This window comes from Dreissena polymorpha, chromosome 4 (genome assembly GCF_020536995.1).
Source record: "Dreissena polymorpha isolate Duluth1 chromosome 4, UMN_Dpol_1.0, whole genome shotgun sequence".
NCBI lineage: Eukaryota > Metazoa > Mollusca > Bivalvia > Myida > Dreissenidae > Dreissena > Dreissena polymorpha.
Window position 1 is genome coordinate 43010161 of NC_068358.1, and position 27795 is coordinate 43037955.

The following is a 27795-nucleotide window of genomic DNA, read 5'->3' on the forward strand; positions in this document are numbered from 1 at the left end:
CCCTGTCACCTCTGCCCTACATTTCCATTCATAAGTACCAGACAGGTAGCATGTTTTGTAGTCAAAATAGTCCATATTGTCCACATGTTGTTCAAAGGGTTAATAAAAATATACGTTTCCCCTATAGTTTCATCCATTCCTATGAATTCAGCCACCAAATGTAAGTCATATTTGGATACACATGAGGTATTTATCTTATTTTTGTCAGAAAAAGGTAAACATGATATTAAAAGGGTAAAATAAAACACAATAGATGTAAGCGTTATGCATATAAACCAACAAATTCATGAACATTTCATTACTTATAATGAATTATATGTCCGACACATAAAATAAAAACAAAAAAATAAACACACCCACCCGCCCTAATTTTCCCCAAAAATTTGGATGAGAATCTAATTATTTATTTTCTATTGCCTAATGTTGAAAATTCAATACAAATGTCTCGTTTTTTGGTTTATTTTTGGTGTTTTCCCTTCATAAACACTTATATTTGTTAATGCAGCATCAACTTACTAAAACAATATCCCGGAAAGAGAAAAATAATGCATTTGAATATCAACCGTACTTTCGTTTAAACAACTGACGACAGAAATTATTCGATTTACGATGTGAATCTTAATTTAGTTTTAGTGACGATTCGTTCATAAGACACAAAGACACTATTTTGTTTTACGGATCATTTCGGCTTAGAGGAGTGGGTGAGTCATGTAAAATATCGAATATTATATATATTTTTATAAACAACTGCAGATAATTGGTCAGTAACCACATTTTAACTAAATCTTTTGGCCTGTTAATTCTCTTTAGCTCAATTCAACAGTAAAAAATGCCCATAATATCACTTTAAAATCGATAATCCACCGAATCCAACAACTATCCTCTATATATTATAGTTTATTAGTACGTACAAATATGCACGTCATTTTATTTATTCAAATGAACAAAGGATATCGTTGTGCTACATTTTAATGTTTAAACGAAAAATGTAAAATTTTACAGGGACTTGCATTGCTTTTCAATAACAGCGCAACTATAATGGTTATAATCATTCTTGAAACATTTAAATGTAGCACTACGATATCCTGTGTTCATTTGAATAAATAAAATAACGTGCATATTTTTACGTACCAATAAAGTATAATTTATATAGTAAGAATCAAATATAGGATATTTTTACCTTGCAGATTTAATACATATTGTGTATTTTTCATTAAACATTGAAATAAACATTGCAGAAAAAGTGTCGATATTGCTTATATTCGTCCATATCCGCACTTTTCGTCATATCCGCGGATATGAGTCATATACGCATTTTAGACGGACCGCTTTTTACCCGGGATACTCGTGATACCTACCCGAATGGGAGACAGCTTATGTAGTTTCGAAAAGACCGAGATACAGATATATTGATCGTTACGGTATTTGAATATTTTAACGCATGATGGCCACTGTCAGTTTAATTGTGGCAATCTATACTTATGAAAAAAAAACATTTACGCGATTGGTGGTCATGAGCTCATGACATTGACTTGGAGGTTTGAAGAATATCGATTAAAAAACGACGTCATTAACCTGATTATACCACTATATTCTCTGAATTTGTGTCGAGAACAACATTTAACTTTGTTTTACATTTCGGTTAGATCGTACTTTTTCTGGTAAAGTCACCTTTACCTTAGCGACATCCGAAAGATGTTGTCGGTCTTGAACACGCTCTCCGCACCAGACGAACACCTGACATGATAAATTGTAAAATAATGTTATAGATAAACTTTATCCTTTAATATTAAAAACAACAACACCATTATAAACAAAGCTAAAGATAGGTTTATGTTTACGTTGCATAATTTAATTACGTTTTATTACTAATAAATAGTATTTATTATCAAAACAAAATGGCATGCATTAGAAGTGAGCATTTAGCATGCCTACCTGGTCGTACGTATCTAACAGGAGTATTTCTTCCTCCGATAAATCCTGCAAAAAGGACACAATACAATATTATTACACAAAAATTACACAATCTTCACGCTGTAGGTTAACAATTAAATCAAACTTCTACAAAAAATACAATCTTGTCAAGAAACGCGGCAATTTTTGTTCTACAACAATGCGACCATAAAGGAGCCGTTTGCGTTCGAAAATGGGTATTACGTATATGGGGATACGACATCGGCTAAGCTGCAGACCAGTCCATTCGCTCAGCGCAGTCAGGAGCTTCCCTGACATATTTAGAGCTACACTGTCCGTATATGTTCTAAGGCCCATTTTCGCACGACTCGCTCAAATACTAAGACTTGTGACAGTGTAATTTCAGCTGTTAAAAAACGTTATTTTTAGAAACTTACAAATGTTATTGTCGTGCTTATATATATATATATATATATATATATATATATATATATATATATATATATATATATATATATATATATATATATATATATATATATATATATATATATATATTCGTGCATTTGAAAACGTTCGGACAGGGCCCTCAAGTTAAAGTCGCAACTAACGTGTGTTTAAACATTTCCCCAAAACCGTACAAACACACATTCAACTGTCAATCAATTCATTGACAACGACACCATCTTTACCTCCTGTAGGAACTGATCAACTAGTTCAAATGTCTGTGTCACGGGGTCGAAATAACTCAAGGTGGCAGGACGTCTCTCCAGCACCTGGCGACACAAATACGGTGTTAAAAAATAATTCGAGTACCCTGGTATAATTAAAATGTGCTTACACAAAAGCTCTAAAATTCATGAGTTATACCGATATTATGATATAGTACATACTGGCGCAAAACATGTTTTCAGATTTACTAGTATAAACCAGTTTACCATATTTTATTCCCAGCCAACGCACGCTTTTATGCGTCTTCTTATGTCGACCAATGGACACTTGAGGCTTATACGAAAACAAATCATTTATTTCAAATTAATTGCTATTTGAATTGTTAATAGTAAATGATAAGAATTTATAATACTAACGACCAAGTTGACCACCCAGTGCCCATCTCTTTACAAAATAAAGAAAGCCTGAACACAGGATATATAAAGAAACAGCTCGGCTTGAGATGGGTTTACTGCCAATCACGGGTTACGTTCCACTAAATTAAGTTCTAATGCTGTACCTTGATTTTGTATTCGTTGTTATAGTTACGCTTTCCGTCAATGTACTGCAGGAACGACTGGGGTTCCTTACCCTCGGGCACCACTTCGTATGAATACATTCTAAGACAGAAATTCAATATACAATGTAAACATTATTATTATTCAACGGAATTCAAATTAAGTAGCATTCTAAGCTCTAATTTATTGTAATAAGTTTACCTTCTGATGACATTTTAAATGATTTTATGTTGAGAAGCATGCGTACTACAAAGAAAACGTACATTTCTGAGTCACTTTAATATCAACTAACCTCTATAAAAACAGTTAAAAAAATATATACTGCGTCCTTACTTGGTGGTACAGAGGACGCCGAGGAGGTCCTTAGCCGCCTCCCGCTCCGTACTTCCGGAGAGCTTGCCAAACCACAGGAATGCCGCTTCCGGTGTAAGCAGCACGAAAGACGCTGACGAGTTTAAACTTGACCAGTCCAAAGTAACCTGGAGTGGATGGATATATACTATACCTGGTAAATCTGACATTTAATATCTGACTATACCTAAAATATTTGTCCTATTTCTTCCTAGCAGGGACACTCATCCGTAAATGCAAGTAAAACAACAAAGCTTACCTGTTGAACACGCGTGGCTCTATCTCCTGCGTCCCGCACGCAGAACAACTTCCGGTCAGCCCCCACGTCCTGGGAAAGCTCGCCGTCGTACTGAAATCAGAAAAAGCTTTTAGAAGAAAATACAACGACCCTAAATAAATAAGGCAAAATAAGGACAGTTGCACAATTTGTGGCATTTGAAAAACAACAACAAAACAATATATTTCTAGAATACTAGTATATGATTACTGTGTGTTTTATAGTTTGGGTTGCTACAATAATATGTGCGTAGACATGTTATGTGCATTTTTATATACACAAGTAATATGGATTGTTTACAACAATCTTTTTGAAAGTAATATGTATCCATCAAACGTTACACCCCACAAGCAATGTGATGTTAAACGTAAACGTTAAAATAGTATATGAATGCATTTGAAAGAAAAAAATGGTTTTAGAAAATTATATATCACACCAGAAAACAACAACACATTGTCCCTCCCTAAAAGGTTATAAAATACTTTCAGAAATAAATGTGTTAGGGAGAACATGTTGTATTCTATTGTAAAGCATAAACAACGCCACTTACGACGAGCATCCAGTCTGATAGTGACGTCATAAAATGCTGAGGTTCCTTTCCGTCCAACACTCGAATCTGAAATTGTAAATAAAGAATGTTATTTTAATGTACTGTTACCACAGTTACCAGTGTGTGACTGCCCGCAAATAGCAATTTATTAAAATAAGAATCGTCAATAATACGCATTATTTCATTGTAACGGACAAACACATACACACTTTAGTAATCTATTATCAAACTTAAAGGGTATCTTAGTTTTGAGATAAGCAGCTCATGTAGGATGAAACTAAATTTTACCACTACTGCGACATTGTCCAGTTCTTTGTTCTTCTGCATGGCAAAGTGCACGATTCGTTCATGGTCCGTTGCAGTCGACTTTCCACCCTGGAGAAACCAACCGCCATGTTTTATAAGCTAAATACTATTTGTTATCAGTAAAAAGATTTATGTTGGCCGAATATTTATGTTACTCGGAATAATTATGTAAAGATACGTCTTTATTTAATGCAACTTTCCTATACGTGGTTAATTATTATCAACTATACATGTAAAACAAGATTATAATGGAGCATTAGTCGTCAACTGAACGTATGTTGTCAAGGTTAACCCATTTATATCTAGCGTCTAGAAAAAAGGCCTTGGTAAACAGGGTAGACCCAGATGAGACGCCGCATAATGCGGCATCTCATCAGAGTCTGCGCAGTTTGCTTACAGGACTTTATGTAAGAAATATTCTAAATATATAAATAAATATACAGACATCCCTTATTTTGGAAATAAATTGATCCAATTTAGAAGGATGGGAGAGTCCACTAGGCATAAATGGGTTAATGTAAAATATTTATATGAGAAGGCAGTTGAGAGCATTTCAAGTGTTTATCTTAATTAAGTAATCGTTCCCAAATTTCATTTAAAAGAGTATGATGTAAGTTCAAAGCATATACCGCTTACCAGCCAGTAATAAATAATATACTGGTAGTGGGCGCCCTCTATGGTCGTGTGGAGCAGCAGGAAGCACCTGTTGTTGGTGAACACGCCCACGTGCTCCCAAGTCTCCAGAGTGTCGTCGGCTAACAGCCAGACCTAAACGTTGCCAAAAAGAAAACATCAATGCGACTAATTTTGCAGTTTTCAAGAACACTTTCAGGTTTTGATAAGCTGACTCAATCGTTGCCAGCAAAGAAAAGATAGTTTGTCTCAAGTTCTATAATTTTCATTCTTGAGGGCTGTTCGCTTCCTATAATAATTTAGAAAGTCTGTTAAAAAGGAAACAAAGGAAATAGAGGTCAAACAAATATCGAATATTTCTTTATTATTATTAAATGCGCAGTATCGTGACATCTGCTATAGATGTGCAGCGACTCACTGGTTACCTGAGTGTTTCTCCGATGTTCCCCCACCGTGTCCTCCGACCAACATTCCTGCATCGTGGCGACCGTGCGTCTGTCTGTACGCGAAAACAGCGCCCGACCTTAAAATATGAAGAATGTGTGTTAAATAAAATAATACAGCATTTATCCGGTTAGATAATAAAACTAAAGTGACAGTTACTAAAACAGTTAAATTGAAGCCATTTGCACCCATAATTATAATTCGTTGCTAATGGAATTCTTACTATCCAAAATATAAACCAGTAATATCTTTTAAAAATATATTCGGCGTTAAATTTGAAAATGAGTGTCAATATGGCTATTTATATATTATTGGTATTCACTGCGTTAAAATAAAGTGCACGAATATCACATCATTCCAATGCAATTTACATGTGTTATTTAATACTCTGATATTTTTGCATGTTTACATCAAATACGAGAGATAATTATCTTAGTTGAACAATTGTGTAAAACAAAGAACAACAAAAACACAGGATAAACGCGATCTTTATAAAGAGAAAGTAATTATTAGAAAACCCCGATATCGACACGTTAAATCGTCTTTGTAACTGGAACCAAATTTGTGTATATGTGTCGTTTGGTCATTTGCACATAAAAGTAAGATTTACCAACAATGAACAGTGTTCATATCTATAGGTCATAATCAATAATCTAAAAAAGATGCAGGGTTATTATTTTATAAGGTATTTCTCACAAATTAGCCAATACATTATTAGGATTTATTCATTCGCGGTTATAACAGGCGGGAATTTTTTTTTCCAACATTTTAATGACTATAATTGAAAAAGTTCAACACGTGGGTTAGACAGCTACGTCGAAGCCCGCACTAAAATATGTCAACTTATAACGATTTTATAATCATTAGTCGCATAATTTATTAGCGTGTGGAGAGTGGCTTGAATCGATAAAGTACACCTCGTTCGTACCAGGCGTACAGTTAAGGTTATATGTCAAGTGCGCTAAGCGCTTTCAACGTTAACAGTCAATGTATTTCTTACAAACGAATGGTATTCGGCGATTTTCTTTTATAAAAAAAAACCTTATATTATTTTAGCATGTGATGAATTATTTTCGGTAGAAACAGTCTTTAAGCTCGTAAGTTTATACATACGAACTACTGTAATTCGTAATAGCGTTTGAAATTTCCATGTACAATGAATTTGGAAAAAACAAATAACACATCCGTGTTCTTGTAATGTACTTATTTTTACTTTAATACGGTAAGACATTTTTTTCCAAAACTCGTTCAGCAGATGAGATATCTCGTGCCGGTACGCACCGATGTTGCCGGCGCTGTAACGCTTGGTGATGGACGCTTCCCTGGTGGGTCGGTCCCGCCAGTCACAGAAGCAGCGCTTTAGGTCGCTCGGCTCGTGATTCTCGCGCACGCGGCAGATGGCGCCAGTGGCTGGATAACCCTTGTGTTCGCGGAACGTCTACAACGCAAGACAGGAATGTTCTCCTAAGATGAAGTATCAAGGATTAAACAAATAACAACGTCAAAATAATACTTTCATAAACATTTGGAATGTCTTTAATTAACTTAACAACACAACAGGCAATATAAATAACGAAACTTTAAAGCTTAATTAGAAGTTTTACATTTTCATGAAATAGTGATATAAATGTGAAGAAATATCAAGATAGATTGAATTCGCACACTTGTTTGCCAGCAACTAAACTTGTAGGTATTTAAATCCACTTTTTGCTTAGACAGAGACGTGCAGTTATTATCCTTTTATTAATGTACGATTAATTAAGTAAGCGTGGCCTATATATTCGGCTAAGCTTATAATGTGTGCCACATTAACAGGAGATTCTGTCTATGCGTAGCTCGTGGTTTCATGCACGGATCTGCCCTGTCAATGCGGTGAAAGTCAACGCAGAAACGAAACTTGTCAATGCGGTGACGCGTATATGCGTTACCACACGTTAGTGTTTTCATTGTACAGATATATATAGGAAATCCGGAACCTTTAAGCAGCCATCTGTATTATTCTTAGGCAAGCAAAGAAGAATGGTGGATGTAATTGAAACAGGAAGTAATCACCGACCCTGTTAAATTATCGATCTAAAAGACCGCCACATCTCACCTGCGCACGAGTGATGGCGTGGTTCACTTCCGCCTCCATGGCGTTCGTTCCCACCCACATGTAGAGCGTGGACTCTGGCCCCTGATCCACCAGGAAACAATCGCGTCTCACCAGGTAGCACTGCTTCAGTGGTGGCAGGTGGGCTTCCGGCATATCATAGAGGACTCGATCACCGGATATCCTTTAACATGATCAGGTCCAATATACTCATTTAAGATTATAATAGAAACGTTAACGCATGTATTGCTTATTTTAAGTATATTTCTACAAGAAATAATACAGATCAACAAATAACCATATACAATACATACCTTTACATATTTTCAACAGACACTTGCTTTTTAGAGATTAACAGCTTACTATTGGATTCAAACTAAAGTTTCTGTATAAAAGAACACGATAGTTCAGTAATCAATCGCAATTAATATCGCAGTATACAGTCAATAACGCTCATTGGGTAATTGTCGACCTGAAATGGCCCACAAGTCGCCCGGGGCTGACTAGAAGCCGATTCATGTCACCCTGGGGTGACATGAATCGGCTTGAAGTCACCCTAGGGTGACAAGAATCGGCTTCTAGTATCCCCCGGGTGACTTGTGGGCCATTTCAGGTCGACAATAACCCAAGGAGCATCACTAACCTGTGAAGTACCAGGCACTGTTCATTTTCTGTCGTAGATGATAAAGATGTTTGCTGGCACGTGTCACGATTGCTAGGTTTCACCACCGGATATGACGTATCATCGAACTTCCGGCGGAAAGTTTCGCTCAGACTGGCATCGTTTTCATCTGCGTGGAAAAACAACAACACAATCTTGCGAATGGTGATGTGTTACAAATGGCTAGATTAGATACACTTACGTACACTCAGCCTTCTCATATGTGTTTTTTTTAACTACCGATATTCAGGGTATTTATTAGAAACATAACGTAGCTTGACGAACTTTTATATTGCGGAATGGATAGTAAAGAAGCTTGCCTTTAAAACAGATGCATTCGCACACTGAGACAAATGTACAAAAACAACATACAAACCTAGATATGTAGATTGGTTACCTCCCCTTATCTATCGCATACTCTAGGGATCGGTACAGGCTAATTTTACCGGTCCAATATTGGACCGGTTATTTTTAGAAACATGTTCAGGGGAAGTAATCCGTGTACCATTTCCGGTTTATTTTCCCGAACTTTTTGACAGCTGACAGGTAAGAATAAAAGCTCGTTCTAGTCAAATAAGATTCATAATACATATGCAACTTGAATACTGCATGATACATAATATCCTCGCGTTACTTAAAAGTGGAAATTATTTGATCTAGTTATCAACGGAATGATAGAGAGATTAAAACAACATAATCTGGGAAACCCCGCCGCGTGCGAACCATAACATTCTAACGTCGGCGCTCCCGATTGGTCTTTGCGTTATCCAATTAAAATCGCCGATACATTAGCCTGTACCTGTTGTATATTATAGTCAACGGAGTCAACGGTTATATTCAACGGGGGACCAGTTAACCTAGATATGGTGCTACTACTGACGGATATTTAAAACTATACAAGCTGAGACAAGAGCACGCGAAATTCGTGTACACGTCGTAAGACTTATGCCCTCATTCTACTTAGAATTCTTTTTTAAACACACCCACCAACAACGACGATGTGACAGATGCCTTTTCGCTGGCGGAGCTGTATTTTCCTTGCTAGTTGCATGGCCTGAAAAAATACACGAAAGGATGACGAGGATAAAAATATGTTGTCTGACTAAAGCAGCGGAAAAGAATAAATATGTCAGAAAATCAAATGCGCAAAGAAATACGTTTGTATAACATATACTTCTATCAATTGCAAGTACTGCTAAACATACTAGTGTTTTGGCTCATAAATTATATGAAAGTTGAAACAAAAATCTGTTAACGTATCTTCTCTTACCGTACATGTGCAAACACCAAACCAGAAAATTGTCATTATGATGAATGCGTTCAGAGAAGGTGCTTTCAATTACAATTTGGGCGTAATTATAGGCATACACGCATAAAGCGAAATTATTTTAATGGCACTTAAAAAGTAAAGTTGATGTCAAATTGATCAACAGGCCCCGTTTTGAAAGGTGTACCTTATGTCTTAGGACATACGGACTGTCCTTGCCAATCCACACATACATCCGGGGGTAGCCGTCCAGAATGACCACATTGGAAGACTTGATGTGATCTCGACTGGGCATCACCTGTGGATATAACGTGCATATGAAGAGCTGTCACCTTGGTCATAATGATATTATTATTGTATTATTATTTAAAAGTTTAATAGTTGAGCTACATTGTATACTAAAGACGCAGTCTGCATGTGTCAATTTAATAAATCGGTCTTTCATTTTCTGCAGAAATATTCTTGTTTTATATTCGCTTAGTTTTAAAAGCATAATTTATGTAACACGTGTTATTGCATCACTCTGAACGCATTTCAAGTATGGCATATTTCGGAATATCATGCTTGCCAACCACAAATATATATTTGCATTATGCATGTCAATACAGAAGAAATTCTGTTAAAATTAAATTGCTGCTATAAAAGCTGTTTCTCGTACACAACTTATTGTGTATGGATATAGAATATTGTCCCCAACGAGTTCCGATTAAAACTTACACCAAGTCCTACACATAGATTTGGCCCTATGAAATTCAAATCATTCGCAACCTAGTTAAGTGACACACTTACACATGCGGCCCGGGGATACTTCCGGTCGCTGACGACGTACAAGCGCCTCTCATAATGGGAGGCCTTGACCACGTTCTGCTTGTGCTGACCCTCGATGTAACTGCAACAGAAGGCGCAGCATGGGCGTCACTTATCAGACAACAATAGCAGAAGGTCGTTTGAAAATCAGTTTATAAATGTTAAAATGCTAGTGTATTTTGTTAATATATTTTCCAAAAAGGCTGTATCGTTAACACTATCAATTATTCACAATAAGACGCAATATAAATTAAATTTATAATAATATAATGAAATTACCGGTAATACGTGCGTTAGCAGTATTTGACGGACTGAACGTACTGAACGACGGGATGTCTAGAATAATGTTGTTGTAACAACACCTCGGTATTCACAATCGTTATCGGTAAGCTCATATATTAAACATTTAGACATTATCATTTATACATCAACTATAATACTTGCCACTTAAGAAACAATTCTGACATTGAAATATTAACTTACATGATTCCGTCAGCAAACACTCGACGGAAGACAGTGGACTCGTGGTTTTGAACCTAGAGGAACAGAAGAACTTTGAAAATTAAAATAAGAACTTAGCCTTTACAAATGAATTGAACAACGTTCGTCATTAAGCTTGTGAAGACTTTGCATTTGGCGTACTTGTTAATACAGGTTCAAAATTGCAGCCAAACCAACAATAACAACAAATAAATAAAACAACTACATATGCTATTCTAGAGTTTGTTAAAAAGAAGCTCAGGTGAGTTTCACACATATACATACGTTACTACGTTATTACAAGCAATCAAATTAGTGTCAGCGAATTGAATAGAGAAAACCGTTGATATCTAAATAAATTTTATAATACACGAAGGTACGAAATATTGCCAATTTTATCATCAATATAAAGCACAAGAAAAATGTTTAAACAAAAGTATCGAATATATATTTTATTTCTTAATAAAGTGTGTTGGGCCATTTGAAGAGACACTTCACTGAGCCGACGAGCTGTCAAACTCCATACCTCTCTAGAAAACAGTTGACCAGTGGCGACAATCTGGTCTAACTGGTGGGCTTTTTCTTCTGCCAGTTTCTTCTCTTTCTGTACAGGACATAACACAAATATATATACTTTACATCGTACTCGTGCTTCTTATGAACCGCGTCATGCGAAAATAAGTCATATTATAATTTTATATCCAGCCTACATAGCTCCAGGCCAGCCTGCGCACTCGCGATGGGGCTACCCTGTCTGCTAAGCAGACATAGTAGCTCCTGAGCAGATTGCGCGAAGGCGATAGCTGCGCTGCTACGCTTGCCGCATGTGTCTTACTACCTCTTTAAGCACGACCCAACTCAGGTTAAACCACGCATTTACAAGAACTTTCTGAATTACATAAAAACAGCCGTCACCGGTTTTGATAATTAAAAAAAACAACATACATATTGTGAAAAAATATAAGCGATGTATTGACCTTGACCATTTTACATACCACGGCTTATTACACACGTGCGTTGTAAAGAATTAACGGTTAATGAATGTTGATGTACTACCAAAATCGAAGTAGGAAATGACTTGAATGATAGATAGGCATTTAAAAGCTTTTGAAATAAACCAATGCACCGCATGAATGTGTCAAATATTATGCCAAACGAACGCATCCCTTAAAAATTAACGCTTGCGGGACATTTTAAAGTAACACTATAAACAACAATTGTTTCTTCTGCCTTACCTCATTCGAATGGGATCCAAACCAATAATGCAAGGAACGTTCTGAACTATTGATTACCTGCAATTAAAACGAAATAAAACTGTTAACTCGGAGTTTACATATGTTGAACTACACATCAGAGAATCGCGGGTTCGATCCCCGTCCCGGTCAATAGTTATGTGAAGATTGTTCATGAAAGTATTTCTTCGGCCATTTGCCACTACCCCTGGTTCAAGCAGGGCTGTTACAAGTTACCAGCATACTTTTGCGCATCTAGTACTGGTAAACCAGCTTACCCGTAAAGTATGAGTTGGGTAACTGGTCGCCGTTATAAGAATGAAATACTGTTGAAAACAGTATAAAATGAAATTAAGGAATATAACCATTTAAGTTAAGAATAATACATATGATGTTGTTAAAAAAGATACCATAGACAACATTGCTCTTTGAATAAGCACTACCTTACACGACATACTGTCGTGCACTACATTCTGATTACACCTTACATACCACACATACTGACTTACACCAGACATACATCACCTATTTACTTACCGCACATACTGACTTACACCAGACATAAACCACATACTTACTTACCACACATACTGACTTACACCAGACATACACCACATACTTACCATACATACTGACTTACACCTGACATGTATAACATACTTACTTACAACGCATACTGGTTTACACCAGACATACACAACATACTTACCACACACACTGACTTACACCTGACATACACCACATACTTACTTACAACACATACTTACTTACACCTGACAAACACCACATACTTACTTACCACACATACTGACTTACACCAGACATACACCACCTACTTACTTACCATACATAATGACTAACACCAGACAAACACCACATACTTACTTACCATACATACTGACTTACACCTGACATACACCACATACGTACTTACAACGCATACTGGTTTACACCTGACATACACCACATACTTACTTAAAACACATACTGACTTACACCTGACATACACCACATACGTACTTACAACGCATACTGGTTTACACCTGACATACACCACATACTTACTTAAAACACATACTGACTTAACACATACTTACTTACCACACATACTGACTTACACCTGACATACACCACATACTTACTTAAAACACATACTGACTTAAACCAGACATACATCACATACTTACTGATAACACATACTTGTTTACGCCAGATATACACAATATACTTAGCTACCACGCATATTGATATACACCAGACATACACCACATACAAACACGCATAATGACTAACACCAGACATACACCACATATTTACTTACAACGCACCTGCCATACACCACATACTAACCTACCACGCATATTGATTTACACCAGACATACACCACATACTTGCTAACCATACATACTGACTTACACCAGACATACACCACATACTTACTTACCACACATACTGACTTACATCTGACGTACACCACATACTTACTTACAACACATACTGACTTACACTACATACTTGCTTACAACGCATACTGGTTTACACCAGACATACACCACATATTTACTAACAACGCACCTGACATACACCACATACTTACCTACCACGCATATTGATTTACACCAGACATACACCACATACTTACTTACCACACATACTGACTTACACCACATATTTACTTACAACGCATACTGGTTTACACATGACATACACCACATACTTACAACGCATACTGGTTTACACCAGACATACACCACATACTTACCTATCACGCATACTGATTAACACCAGACATACACCACATACCTTACTTACAACGCATACTGACTTACACCAGACACACACCACATACTAACAACGCATACTTAGTAACACCTGACATACACCACATACTTACTAACCATACATACTGACTTACACCAGACATAGACCACATACTTACTAACCATACATACTGACTAACACCTGACATACACCACATACTTACTTACAACACATACTGACATACACTACATACTTGCTTACAACGCATACTGGTTTACACCAGACATACACCACATACTTACTTACCACACATACTGACTTACACCACATATTTACTTACAACACATACTGGTTTACAAATGACATACACCACATACTTACAACGCATACTGGTTTACACCAGACATACACCACATACTTACCTATCACGCATACTGATTAACACCAGACATACACCACATACTTACAATGCATACTGACTAACACCAGACACACACCACATACTAACAACGCATACTTAGTAACACCTGACATACACCACATACTTACTAACCATACATACTGACTTACACCAGACATAGACCACATACTTACTAACCATACATACTGACTTACACCTGACATACACCACATACTTAAAACCCATACTGGTTTACACCAGACGTACACCATATACTACCTGACAAACACAACATACCTACTTACAACGCATACTGACTTACACCTGACATACACCATATACTAAGTTACAAGGCATACGGAAAATATACTTAGACATACCCGGCCAATTTAGACTGTACCCGATTTTTATTCCCGCCCAAAATCCGATGTAGTTAAACGCTCTACGGAATACGAAACGAAATTCTCTTTGAACGAAACCTGTCTCAACATGCTTTTTGAGTACCTGGGGTACATTTAAGTATGCTTAAGACTACCCGAGTTCATTTAAGTTGTACCCGATCCGGCAATGACTAAGCGAGCAATATTGACTTAGACCTGACATACACCACATACTTACAATGCATACCGAGTTACACCTGACTTACAACACATACTTACTAACAACGCATACTGGGTTACAACACACACTTACTCTAACCACATACATGCTTACACCACACACGCTAACCACATACTGACTCTACAAACATACAGGCTTACACCACACAATCTTACCACATACCACACACATACTCTTACCACATACTGACTTATACCACACACTTACTCTTACCACATACTGAGTCTAACCACATACTGATTAACCACATACTGACTTAAACAACACACTTACTCTAACCACATACTGACTCTTACCATATACTGACTCTAATCATACACTCACTCTAACCACATACTGGCTAACACCACACACTTACTCTAACCACATCCTTACTTACACCACATACCGACTAATACCACACACTTACTCTAACCACATACTTACTCTAACCGCTTACTGACTCTTACCACATACTGACTCTAATCACACACTTACTCTAACCACATACTGACTCGTACCATGTACTGACTCTAACCACATACTGACTTACACCACACACTAACACTTACCACAAACTGACTTACATCTGATACTAACTCTAAATGCATACTTACTTACACCACATACTGACTTACACCACATACTGACTGACACCACACACGAACTCTTACCACATACTGACTTACACCACATACTGACTTATACCACATACGTACTCTAACCGCATACTGACTTACACCACATACTGACTTACACCACATACTGACTCTAATCACATACTGACTCTAATCACATACTGACTCTAACCGCATACTGACTTACACCACATACTGACTTACACCATGTACTGACTTACACCACACACTTACTCTAACCGCGTACTGATTCTAACCACATACAGACTCTAACCGCATACTGACTTACACCACATACTGACTTACACCACATACTGACTTACACCAAACACTTACTCTAACCGCTTACTGACTCTAACCACACACTTACTCTAACCACATACTGACTGACACTACACACTTACTCTTACCACATACAGACTTACATTCAGCACGATGTATGCATTCCCTTCGTGGAAGAATCCGTGCTCATCTGTATCACATGCCCGCAGTTTCTTTCCCTATAGGATAAAGATATGTCTGTAAATTGACTTATTAAAACTTATAACATATTCGAATTGTACGACTCCGGATAATGTTCTACTGTTGTATAGAACCTATATGCACGCTCTGGGCACCCAAACCACGTTTTCATGCGTAATTGTTATTTTTCATGAAGTCTGTGCAAAAGGATACATGTAATAAGAATATGTTTGCTTAGGTCGAGACACTGTCATGATATAACATTGCCACAATATTCAGAAATTTTATCCAATATGCATTTTTTTAAAGGGACCTTTCCATGTTTTGATAAATTGACACAATTGAAAACAAAATGTTTTAAGATTTGCATATTTTCGGCAAATTATAAAGAATTACAGACGCGAAACGAGTGTACAATTTGGAAAGTTCTGTTTTTATCGCTATATTTTGCTACATAACAAGGATTGCTTATATAAAGTATAAATACATTAAATATCTTGCATGGTTCGAACCAAGGTATGAATTCCTTTTTTTTTCTTTCTTTAATTTTATTTTTGTTTTATACTGGAACTCCTTAGCTTCAATGTTTACATTTATCAATTTAAAACAATATATGACAAAATGCAAAACATAAAATATGTATAAAAAAGGTCCCTTTAACTAAGCAAATTCATACTTGTGCATTTAATCCTATTCTAACAAACTGCTAAAAAATGACAATCTCAAATGTAATGCGCTAGTGGCGCGCAATAAATGAACGCCTTATAATAATGTAGGCCGCGACCGGATATACCTGGACCCTCCAGACGGTGACGCCGGCCTCTTCTAGACTTAGATCGAGGAACGCGGGCTCCATGTCCTTGACGGCGTTTGGAGTGGGGCTGCGGGCGCCCTCTCGCACTGAACTCAGCTGGATGCTTCGCCCGCTAGGAATGTCATTGCTATGGAAACTGAAATATCATCAATGTATATTTATGTAGTTATTTGTAAAGGGGGTATTTTCTTTATGGACTATGCTGGAGAGGGCATTGGTCGTTGCAGTTAACGAGCTTAATATTATCTAAATCTTATTCATTTTTTAAATGAACTGAATTGTATTTCACATTATAGTAAGAACTATAAGGTTGAAGGAGATAGACTCAAAAACGTAACAACACAACGTCACTATCTGTTCCGTACCGTTGTATCGGGTATGAAAATCGCAAAGGAATCAAAACATCCACTCCGCAATACGACATTGCACTAACGCCTCTCATTTGACTTCTACTTAAGTATCAAACGTCGCATTATAATTAATGAAAAACACTGTAATATAAACAGATCATTCTGACTGATATATACGTGAACGCGTCCAGTTGGTCAATATAATATATATATATCCACGGAAACGATCACGCCTTCAAATAATGTCCTAAATCGAAAAAAAGACAAACTTTTTTCATTACACAAAATGTGTATCTTATGATAAATGAAATACACCCGAACAATCCTCAGCATTTCTGTTGTGTCACTGCATGGAGAAATTTATCACAGTTCATCTTTTTTACAAAGCGTTCGCAACAAACAAAATCGATATCATCTCGCTGGATCACGCAAGCGGAAGCAATCTTGGATGTCAGCAAAACGATACCAAATGTTGTTGTTGATCGGTGTTCAATACTTTTTATAGCTATTTTCGATTTTCTGCCTATGTGCAACAGTTAAATCATTCATTCTTTTTTTTAGATATCGCTCTAGAAAAATCAGAGGCGAAAAAAGTTCTTAGGAATCGGACACTTTCCCACACAGCTGTTTAATTTATTCATGGTGTTTTCATTATATTTTGTAGGAAACAGCATGTTTGCACGCTTCCTGCCTGGTGTAAATTTCTTTAAGACGCGATTTAATAAATTATTTGAAAACAAGTTAAATACGTCAAGCGAATATGTTAACTGAGATTGTTAAATAACGTAATCTAGTCAAGATATTTATGCTACAATACATGCTTAACCCATTTATGCCAAGTGGACCCTCCCATCCTTCTAAATTGGATCAATTTATTTCTAAAATTAGGGATATCTACTATATTTATTTCTATATTTAGAATATTTCTTACAGAAATTCCTTTAAGCAAACAGCACAGACCCAGATGAGACGCCGCATTATGCGGCGTCTCATCTGGGTCTACGCTGTTTGCAATGTCCTTTTTTCAGGACACTAGGCATAAATGGGTTAAAGTAAATAAGAAACCATAACTGCAATATAAATCATTCGAGATTGTATGTGAACTACTTTCTTTTTAAGCTTTAGGTCTTTGAAATTAACTTTTTACAAACTATATACATTTAAAAGAGAAACCAGTAAGCAAAAATAGCCTAGTATTCATCTAAACATCTATATAAATCAAAAACGATAAATACCAGTATTCCATCGAAAGTATTCACAACACGATTCTTAAAACCTTGCAAACATCATTATTAGAAATTCATGTTAAAGTCAACTATTGCAATGGTGTTTCAGTTATTGTCTAACGGCGCTCATCTAGGTTTCACAAACCAAGCGTCCAAAGTGAATAATCCGTATTAAGTTCACGCACGCACTTGAACCATGAGATCTGCGCGAAATATGCACGGATTAATATACGTTGCCAACTAGCACTTCCCATCAACCCATGCACCATCATATAATTGTGTTGATTGTGTTGTATTGTTTCGAATCATATCTGTCATCCTTTTTGTGCAGCAATACATGTTTTCCGGATGTATTTTCACTATACTAAAACACGATTCATGCTTTTAAAACGTAAAAAGAAAACAATCGTATGTGCAATCTTTGCATGCAGGCCTGTAAGTAAGATTTAAATAAGATTTATATAAGAAATATAATACGATTTACGAAGCGGTCTAATGTGATTTACGAAGGATATGCAGCAATTATGCCATATGGCCGGATGAAAGACTCGCGTCTCTTTCCAAATCCGGTCGCTGACCCATCGAGATTAAACCTCTAGAAAGACCAAAACAACCGCAGTTATAAAAATGTATTTGGCAAAAAATAACAGCAATAATGATGAGATGATATCCCTGGCGTTCTAAGTGTTGTCGAAAAACGTATGTGTTTACCACGATAAATTAAACATTGGTACATTTATTTTATTTTTTAATTTGTTGATGCAAAGTTAGAACCAGTTATTTAACGCATAAATTTTTTAATATTGCTATAACACGTGAACTTGTTGAGCATTGTTGATGAAAAAAGAAATAACTATAATTGCCTGCATATCCTTGTAACTAACTTTACATCAATACAACTATTCAGAAATGTTCACTAAGTCCAATGAAGTAGTTTTTGGAGCAGGCTTATGAACAGTGTTTCGCATAATGCGTGTTTAAATGGTGTTAAAGTTACAATTCCTAATGAAGAGCGGACATAAATCTGGTGCAAGTTTTTGGTCGGCTACTGACCTTCACAAGATTAATCGATCGCATTTGAACAAGAGTCGTATATATATGCATGGTCTGGTCCATTTCTTAAAACTAATATACAATAAAAAAATAAAGTAGCATAACATTAAATAATTGCTAAATAATAAAATCACAAAAAAGACCGTAATAACGACCGGCCTCAATAGACATACTGAATGCAACAGCTGACCATTTAATTTAGTCCATGTTACGTTTGCCTTATGAAACAATTTCTACAAAATTAAGTTGAGTCCCAGTTTGGACCGTGTATATGTATATGAATCTATAATGATCTTTTGCATTTTTTTAATTAACGGATGGACGCCAATGTTTGAAATGTGTATTTCCTAGTGACTTGCTCTTCAGTTTATTTCTATGTGGGCTATGTTGGGAATCAGGCTTCCCAATTGCGCGCGCACAACACAAAAACCATTATATACAATTCATTTACACATTTGAATAACCATAAGAAATAACATCCAACATTTCCCAGATACTAGTGGACCCTATTAAAAGCATCAAATACACGTTCGAAGTAAGTCCTACATTCACACTGGTTTTCGGTCGTACACTTGTTTAACGAGATAAAAGACAACAACGTAGTACGGTTTGTTTAAACTATTTTTACCGGAAGCTTATTTATCATAACAGTATTAAAATATTTTCATGGGTTTTATCTGTTTCAGAATAATGTATTGGCAAGACATAAGAACAATGGATACGTACTGGGCGACTTTTGTACTGGACACTGGTGTTTTCAGGTCGCGGCTATGGATGAACCGGAACTCCGCCGTCGAGACTGAGAGCGCGGGGGTGTGACGCCCGGGGGACAGTTGGAAGGTCAATGACTTGCCGGACTTCGGCCTCCCCTCCCGGTGACCGGATGAAAGGATCCCCTCCTGGGCACTGACCACGCTGGTTGGGCGCAGACCTGGGAGGGAGAAAACAATACATGTAAAGAACTAAAGCTCTTGAACATATGCTTAGGCCTAATAACAGTTATATAGTTATATGACCAGATACGTGTATTTGCATTATGCGTCAACAAGCAGACTTTATTGTTACCGTGTTATATAAGAAGCATAGATACACGGATCAAACTTTAAACCGTCTACATAACGTCTACCATACAAATGTAACACTATTTGACCATTTTCGTAGATTCATTTTCCGGTATCTTATTTAAGACTCGTGAGTACACATTAATGTCATGGCAACACTAGTGCTGTTTCTTGTATTTATACGGCAGCTGTTCGAACGACCAGTCGAAGATATCGTACATGTATACCCAAATATTGTTTGTATTGGTGACAATGTTTTAAATGAATAACAGCTTCGCATAATTCATTGTTATTAAAATGTTGAAAGACAATTACTAAAATTAGTTGTCTGGTAATCTTTTTACAATTTTAAATTAATAAATGTCTCTTTCCGCGTATGCGACATCTTAAAAGCTCAATGGCCAAAAGGGTATTTACAAACAATTGAAGATCAAGCGGGCATGGGGACAAAAATGTTCACATTTATAACGTTGAAACCCGACACACTTAATAATTATTTTCATGTCACTAAATTATAGTTTCCTTGTTGAGCTCAATAAGCGCGTTAGAAGACAACGAAACCAGCGTTTGAATGAACATTCCATCTCATGTAGAGCGTTGCCATAAGTACGATGCACTTACCTTTGACCAAACAGCGACTTCGCGAAGTATATAGCCTGGTACGATTAGTCCTTAGTTCGATATGACAGTCAAAACGGGATTGTTTATGACAAAATTTCTGAGATGTGGATTTATGGACACTAAAGCCTATTTGTCAAGCGATCGTAAGGATTTGGACAAATACCGTTGTTTGATTTGAAGTTACAATATATTAGGGTAAGTATGAACAAAGATGAGTGGACTGTATCAAATGTATTCGCGTTCGATATTTCACTAGGTGTTTCGAATATTTTAATATTACGAGTCTGTAAAATTACCTTGCAAAATTTCCGACTAACGGACGGACGAACTACTTCGAATAACAAAAAGTCGAAATGTGTGCCATCATTTTGAAAACACAAACACAACACGCCATATATTTTCTAAACAACAGTATGATGTACACGATTATGTGTATGCCCATATAGAGTAAATCTAGTAAATACACAATTCCATTCAATTACATTTTTGGATACAAACAGATCTGACGCCCATGATACTATTAAATGACAGGTTGGGCACAGATCTGACGCCCATGATACTATTAAATGACAGGTTGGGCACAGATCTGACGCCCATGATACTATTGAATGACAGGTTGGGCACATTATGATTTTACGCCAATACCATTAAATGACATTTTAAGCACAAAATAATCCGACGCCCATACATGTAAAGACAATTTTAAGGCACTTTAATGAAATTATTTGGTTACAACAGTCCCATTGAATAATACAAAATGCTCGGAGTACTATACCATTAAATGACCTTTTAGACAAAAATTATTGTGATGTTCATACCAGCAACTAACATTTTAGGCACAACATTATCTAAATTCAGTACCATTAAATGACATATTAAGCACATAATGAACCGTTTCCCATACCATTAAAGCATGTAAAGGCAACTAGTGAATTGACGTCTTGGGCCCGTATTCACCAACCGATTCTTAGACTTAAGAATAAAGAATAGACTTAGAACCAAGAAAAATGTGTTCAGTGTTTTAATATACACAGGCCTCCACTGGTGATCATGTCATCAACAAAATGTTCTATATGAAAAATAATATAGAAAGAGGTGTTTACTGCAGAGTTTGATTCAAAATTAAAGAAATTATTGAATATTATAATTGAAAGAATTTTCTTTATTCTTAGACTTAAGTCTAAGAATTGTTTGGTGAATACGGGCCCTGTTCATTAAAATGGCATAATTTCATACACAGAATGAGCTGACGCCAATTCCATTAATGACATGTTAGGTATCAAATTGATTCGACGTCCATACCACTTACATTATATAAAATGATCTTTCGTGCATACCATTTAATAACATAATAGGAACAGAATGATCTGACAACAGGACCATTAAATGTTATACAATTAAAAAATGATCTGAGATACAAAACATTAAATAATAAGTTAGGCATATAATTGTCTAAGGTGGATATCATTAAATTAGAGTTTAGACACAAAAGATCGAAGGTCAATGCCATTAAATGACAGTTTTATAAGGTACAGAATAATCTGACGTAAATTCCATTTATGGCTTGTATTCATCATATGGTGTCAGCTCCATTGAATGATAGATATATCAGGCACAAAAGAAATTATCTCCATAACAAAACATATTATATAAGTCACATGCAAATCTGACATCCATCCCATCAAATGCCAGTTAAGGCTAAGAATGTTCGACGCCCGTACCATTAACTGACGGGTAGGGCACAACTAACATAGCGTCCAAACCATTCAAAGCCAGGTTAGACACAGAAGGATCTGATGTAAATATCATTAAACTTTAAAGAAAAGGTTAGGCACATAATTATCTGCCGCCCGTACCATTAAATGACAGGTAAGACACAGGTAAGGTAACAGGTTAGTTACAAAACGATGAGAGGACCTAAAACAGACCTCTCCGCCTATATGTTGTTCGATGGTTGTTTGTTAAAGCGTTTGACTTAATAAATTGATTGGAATTTGCGATCCGAAACAAATGCCTCGAAACAAACCATGAATGCAATTTCTTTAAATACATGCGGTTGATTAACGACATATTGTTGAAGTGTACATCAGACTCCGTTGTTTACACAATTACACGTTTTTACATCGGCAGCATTATATTTTATTACCAACAATATGTTATTATGTAGCAAACATAGATAAAAACATAAGTAACTTACGCGTAGATGCTTCCTTTTTCTTATTCAACATGTCGACAAACTTTTTGAATTCAAGTCCTAATCGCTAACTTGAACAATTTCTTATGTTAAAGATCGAAGCATTTCGATCAAAGGAAAGGGTGATTTCCGGCACACACAAAACACAAAAAATCGCGTATTTGATTTCAAATCTCAAATGACAATTCTACGTTTCACAAATTGAAATTGACCTTTGCGATGGATTTCTTAACCGTGTAAATTTTATAGGCGCATTGATACCAGATATCTTTAATTGACATATCACTACATCATTAATCGAACAGTATCGAGTTTCTGGATATTTAAGGTTTGTAAACAATACAGTCATTATGTGTGGGTAATTTTATGATAAATTGTTATTTTATTAAACATGTGTTAATGCTCATAATTGACTGCTCGATTAATTAACAATGTCATAAGTTTCATCAGACAACGTCTCCAAGTAACGTGATCAATAATTACACACGCTGACATGATTCGACTTGAAATTGGAATCTCGTTGCATGCATTCTGACCATTACTTGCATATAAACTCATGTAAATGCGACATAAAGCATGTAGTGTTAAAATGTTATAATTTGATTTTAAAATGAAAATAGTTTAGTTATGATGCTCAAAGAAACGGTTAAGACAGGTAGACAAGCAAACATACCAACAGACCGACAGTGGGAAGATCATACAGACAGACACACAGATGGATTGGTAGACAGACGGACATAAACATACAATAACAGATAGATTGATGGACAGAAAAACAGAAGGACTGACGGACAGTTCGACTTACAGAGCGCCAGTCAGACAGAAAGATAGAAAAAGACTAATTCGACGGAATGACGGACAGACAAACTGCCAACAAAAATATTGCCCCCTTGCGCAGAGGACACAATATATTATTTCCATGTAACTTGGAACAGAAACACATACAATAAACAAATGTACACTGTACAGCGACGTGTTTTTTTTTTCAAACAGATGTTTGAAGACGTCATTGATTGTAAGAATAGCCATCAGTACATTCATACTGCTTTGATACGTTCATCCGATATTGCGTTTTCATGAGCTCCATGGTGATCAAACCAGCACAAACAACAACAACGTTTCCAATTCGTAACAGAGAAATTAGCTTAATATAATTACAAAACAATTTTTGAAGTACTGGTATAACAAGAAATCGCATGAAAAATCAATAACAATCATTAATTCTCTTCATTTTTATTTAAACAGTAAAAAGGTTGAACAAAGAAACTTTGTTAAAGAAAGTAATATTAAAGTTAAACACTTTAAAATGTCATTCTTTTGCATAAAACTATTCAAATATAACTTACCAATACTCCTATATAGGAAACTGCTAATTACACATTATGCAGGATAATAACATAAGTTTTAAAGTTGTATTCTGTAGCATCATTATCTAAGCTTTAGTGTATCTTGATCAATGAAGAAACAATGCATCACGAGTGGACGGCCTAGCAATTTAAGGACATCTCTTGTTTGTTGACAGTATCAAAGGCAAACACTTTGATTTCGATTTACGACCCGTCTTTGGTCGGACAAGCGGGTCTCTAGTGGTCTAGGGTGACACCTCACCATAAAACACGATCCAGAAGTGTCATTCGGTGTTCATTTTAGAATATCGACATCAGAATCGTCTTAAATTAATTTGTGAAACTTAACGGAGTATTAATGGACTTTGACGTTTTAAAACTTAGGTAAAAATATAACAGTGTAAAATATATGTCAAATTTGAATTTGACGGACCGAACAAATAACTTCTTTTTGTTATGTTTTTTTCCATACAATCAGTTAATTTATGAACATCGCAATTAATCTTTACTACTTTCAATTAAAGAAAGGTATATATCCTATAATATTTAAAAGGTCGCAGCGATTCTATTATATTTGAATTCCTTTTACCAGGATTTGCATGAAATTAAAAATATAGACGCTTTCATTAAATAACTTCAAAACAAGCTGGTTTAAAATGCGAAAAAAATGCTATTTGAAAACGCCTGCTTGACTTTAAAATACCTAATGAAGTGTGAACATCTCATGTTATGTTTATTCAAATAACGAATTTCCTTTTTAATACAAATTATTCACAAAACTGATATCTCACGGATTTTTGGATTCATAACAGTGCACAAAACGTTATTTACTTCTGCTTGAAAAGTTTCTTGAATACAAAAATGATCTGAATGAGAATACTGTACTTCGATATGGTAGGCTTTGGATGGAGACATTTTAATGTGAGTATTCAGTAAGAAGTACATCAATTTAATCCGCGCACTGGAAAACTGGGCTCAATGCGTGTGCGTCAAGTATCGTCCCAGATTAGCCTATCGGGAACGACACTTTCCGCTCTTATAACATTTTTCGTTTTAAAGAAGTCTCCGGGCGGAGATTGTCGTCCCTGATTAGCCAGTGCCTACTGAACAGTCTTATCAGGAACGATACGTTCAGCAAATGTATTACGCCCAGGACCATTATGCACTTAAATTTATATCTAAAACATATCAAAGCGCTGAAGGGATAGTTTATCCCTCTTTAGATGAAGTAAAAAATCATTTCTATAAAAAGAACATTATAAAGAGGATTTTGTAGAAATTATCACAATCGTTCGAGATACTTGGTGGTTGCCAACGTTTTATACTAGACTTCAATACATTACTCTTTAATATGTCGAGTGGCTGTCTGCCATGTTGCCAATCTCTCCCAGGTGTCACAATGAGATGGCGAGTGTCTCTTTGCCATGATACCAATTGATTTCGAGAATAAGATATATCATTAAAATATTTAGCTTTGCCTTAATACGGTATGCATTTTTCCAAACTTAAACAAGTAGTAATTTTCCATCAACAATACTCGCCAAGTTTGGCGCACACCCTGCGCATAGCAGGTTGGAGTGAATCGAGAATAACATTACACAATATTTTCACTTGGTTTTGTGGGAAATCTAAATGAGCAAAGGACTATGTATAGAGCCCAAGCTATCTACGTATAAAGACACATTTGTACTGTGCAAATAAAACTTGTGTATGGCCAGTTCAAATATTTGCTCTTTCGAATTAAAGGCCATGCGCCATTCTGGATATCTGGGTCATCAATCGCTAAATTGCGTTCAAAGGCGTTTGATGTATGCATACTATGCAATATACATACTTTAGGATTAGTTCAGCAAGTAAACTTGTCTATTGTTGAACGGTGGGAATATATGAGCTGTTGATGAGACAATCAGCTGTTTTTTAAGTTATGTTTTATGGCTCGTTTGACTCTTATTATTCATATAAAACAATAGCCCTTATATACGCATCAAATTTACTCATATTTACGATCTAACGTGGAAGTGTGCTGCTTTTGTAAGAAAAACAAGACATGTGTCCATCGGGAATTGATGTCCTCACTTGTACCCGCTCATGAAAAAACCCTGTTTATGGCAAAATTTAACTTTTGATCTGACAGACGTACAGTATGACTTCTATACGCTGCCTTCTTCAATTAGGGACAGGGGGAGTGGCATACAAAATCAGCATTCACGAACATTAATTTTAAAGTGACATAACAAAAAACAGTATTTCGTTATAGCCACAACCAAGGACGAGTAGCTCGCTAAGAGTTTCGACCTAAACTTCTTTTCATTTCTTCTGAATAGCAGCAAATCATGGTTAATTGCATAATAATTTTGATGTGTGTTTGTTTGACAATGACCTTGGGTAATTTAATAGTATATCGGAACTGATTTGAGTTATGTTTTTTTCACGTTTTAACCGAACAAAAAGTACATATTTGCACTCCTGAACTAATATATAAAATAAAACTCGATTTGAGTGAAAATTGCATTATTGTACATACAATTATGTTTGAATATGCATGTGATTTTAAATAGTAAAATATGTACGATGAGAAATCTTTTTTCTCAAGTACTAGCCAATACTAAGGCTTGATTAAGTAAACTTTTTTTTAGAAGCTTGAATACACTCAGAATTGTCCAATAAACTTAAATCTCTTATTCTCTTGAACACCTTTTGTTGTGTATTTACGTTGTACTATCTAACGAAAAAGATGGTCACAATACGGTGTATTAAAATACGCGAGATAACATAAGATAACACACAACTAGGATGTTTTCTATATCAGAAATTCCATGAACATCCTGTTCTACAACCTCTAGTAAAACAACGCCAGATAAGTAATCAAAAGCCAAATAAGAAGACGATATTTAGTGTCTTTCCCGCTTTGATAACGTCTGATGCCATTATTAAATAGTGATACAATTAACTTTTGAACATAAACTACGTTTATGCTTCTACTCTTCACTCTATTGGTGAACATAATCAGTGTTAAACCTGACTCT

The 27795-nt window shown here is 35.9% G+C and overlaps 1 protein-coding gene and 1 long non-coding RNA gene across 6 annotated transcripts in view; both read right to left on the reverse strand.

The window, feature by feature from the left end:
• LOC127879232 (advillin-like) overlaps positions 1 to 27795 on the reverse strand; it is a 48609-nt gene that overhangs the window by 5723 nt on the left and 15091 nt on the right. For 3 of the 5 annotated variants that reach the window (XM_052425968.1, XM_052425969.1, XM_052425970.1), the window contains 22 exons: positions 20274 to 20478; positions 16898 to 17054; positions 16068 to 16142; positions 12247 to 12303; positions 11538 to 11615; positions 11015 to 11067; positions 10514 to 10613; positions 9912 to 10022; positions 9445 to 9511; positions 8440 to 8587; positions 7800 to 7980; positions 6986 to 7142; positions 5686 to 5783; positions 5264 to 5395; positions 4610 to 4696; positions 4322 to 4387; positions 3754 to 3843; positions 3477 to 3622; positions 3146 to 3245; positions 2607 to 2690; positions 1936 to 1980; positions 1678 to 1737 (listed from right to left, as the gene is read on the reverse strand). In XM_052425968.1, coding sequence (XP_052281928.1) covers positions 1678 to 1737; positions 1936 to 1980; positions 2607 to 2690; positions 3146 to 3245; positions 3477 to 3622; positions 3754 to 3843; positions 4322 to 4387; positions 4610 to 4696; positions 5264 to 5395; positions 5686 to 5783; positions 6986 to 7142; positions 7800 to 7980; positions 8440 to 8587; positions 9445 to 9511; positions 9912 to 10022; positions 10514 to 10613; positions 11015 to 11067; positions 11538 to 11615; positions 12247 to 12303; positions 16068 to 16142; positions 16898 to 17054; positions 20274 to 20478 — 2297 coding nt within the window. Of the gene's footprint in view, positions 1 to 1677; positions 1738 to 1935; positions 1981 to 2606; positions 2691 to 3145; positions 3246 to 3476; positions 3623 to 3753; positions 3844 to 4321; positions 4388 to 4609; positions 4697 to 5263; positions 5396 to 5685; positions 5784 to 6985; positions 7143 to 7799; positions 7981 to 8439; positions 8588 to 9444; positions 9512 to 9911; positions 10023 to 10513; positions 10614 to 11014; positions 11068 to 11537; positions 11616 to 12246; positions 12304 to 16067; positions 16143 to 16897; positions 17055 to 18503; positions 18648 to 20273; positions 20479 to 23426; positions 23558 to 27795 lie in introns of those variants that run through there. The other 2 variants (XM_052425971.1, XM_052425973.1) reach the window with 2 other exon arrangements.
• Positions 12441 to 14438, reverse strand: LOC127875980 (uncharacterized). The gene is made up of 3 exons (XR_008047588.1): positions 14206 to 14438; positions 13378 to 13706; positions 12441 to 13075 (listed from the first exon to the last, which is right to left on the reverse strand). It is a non-coding gene; the product is annotated as an uncharacterized LOC127875980 (long non-coding RNA).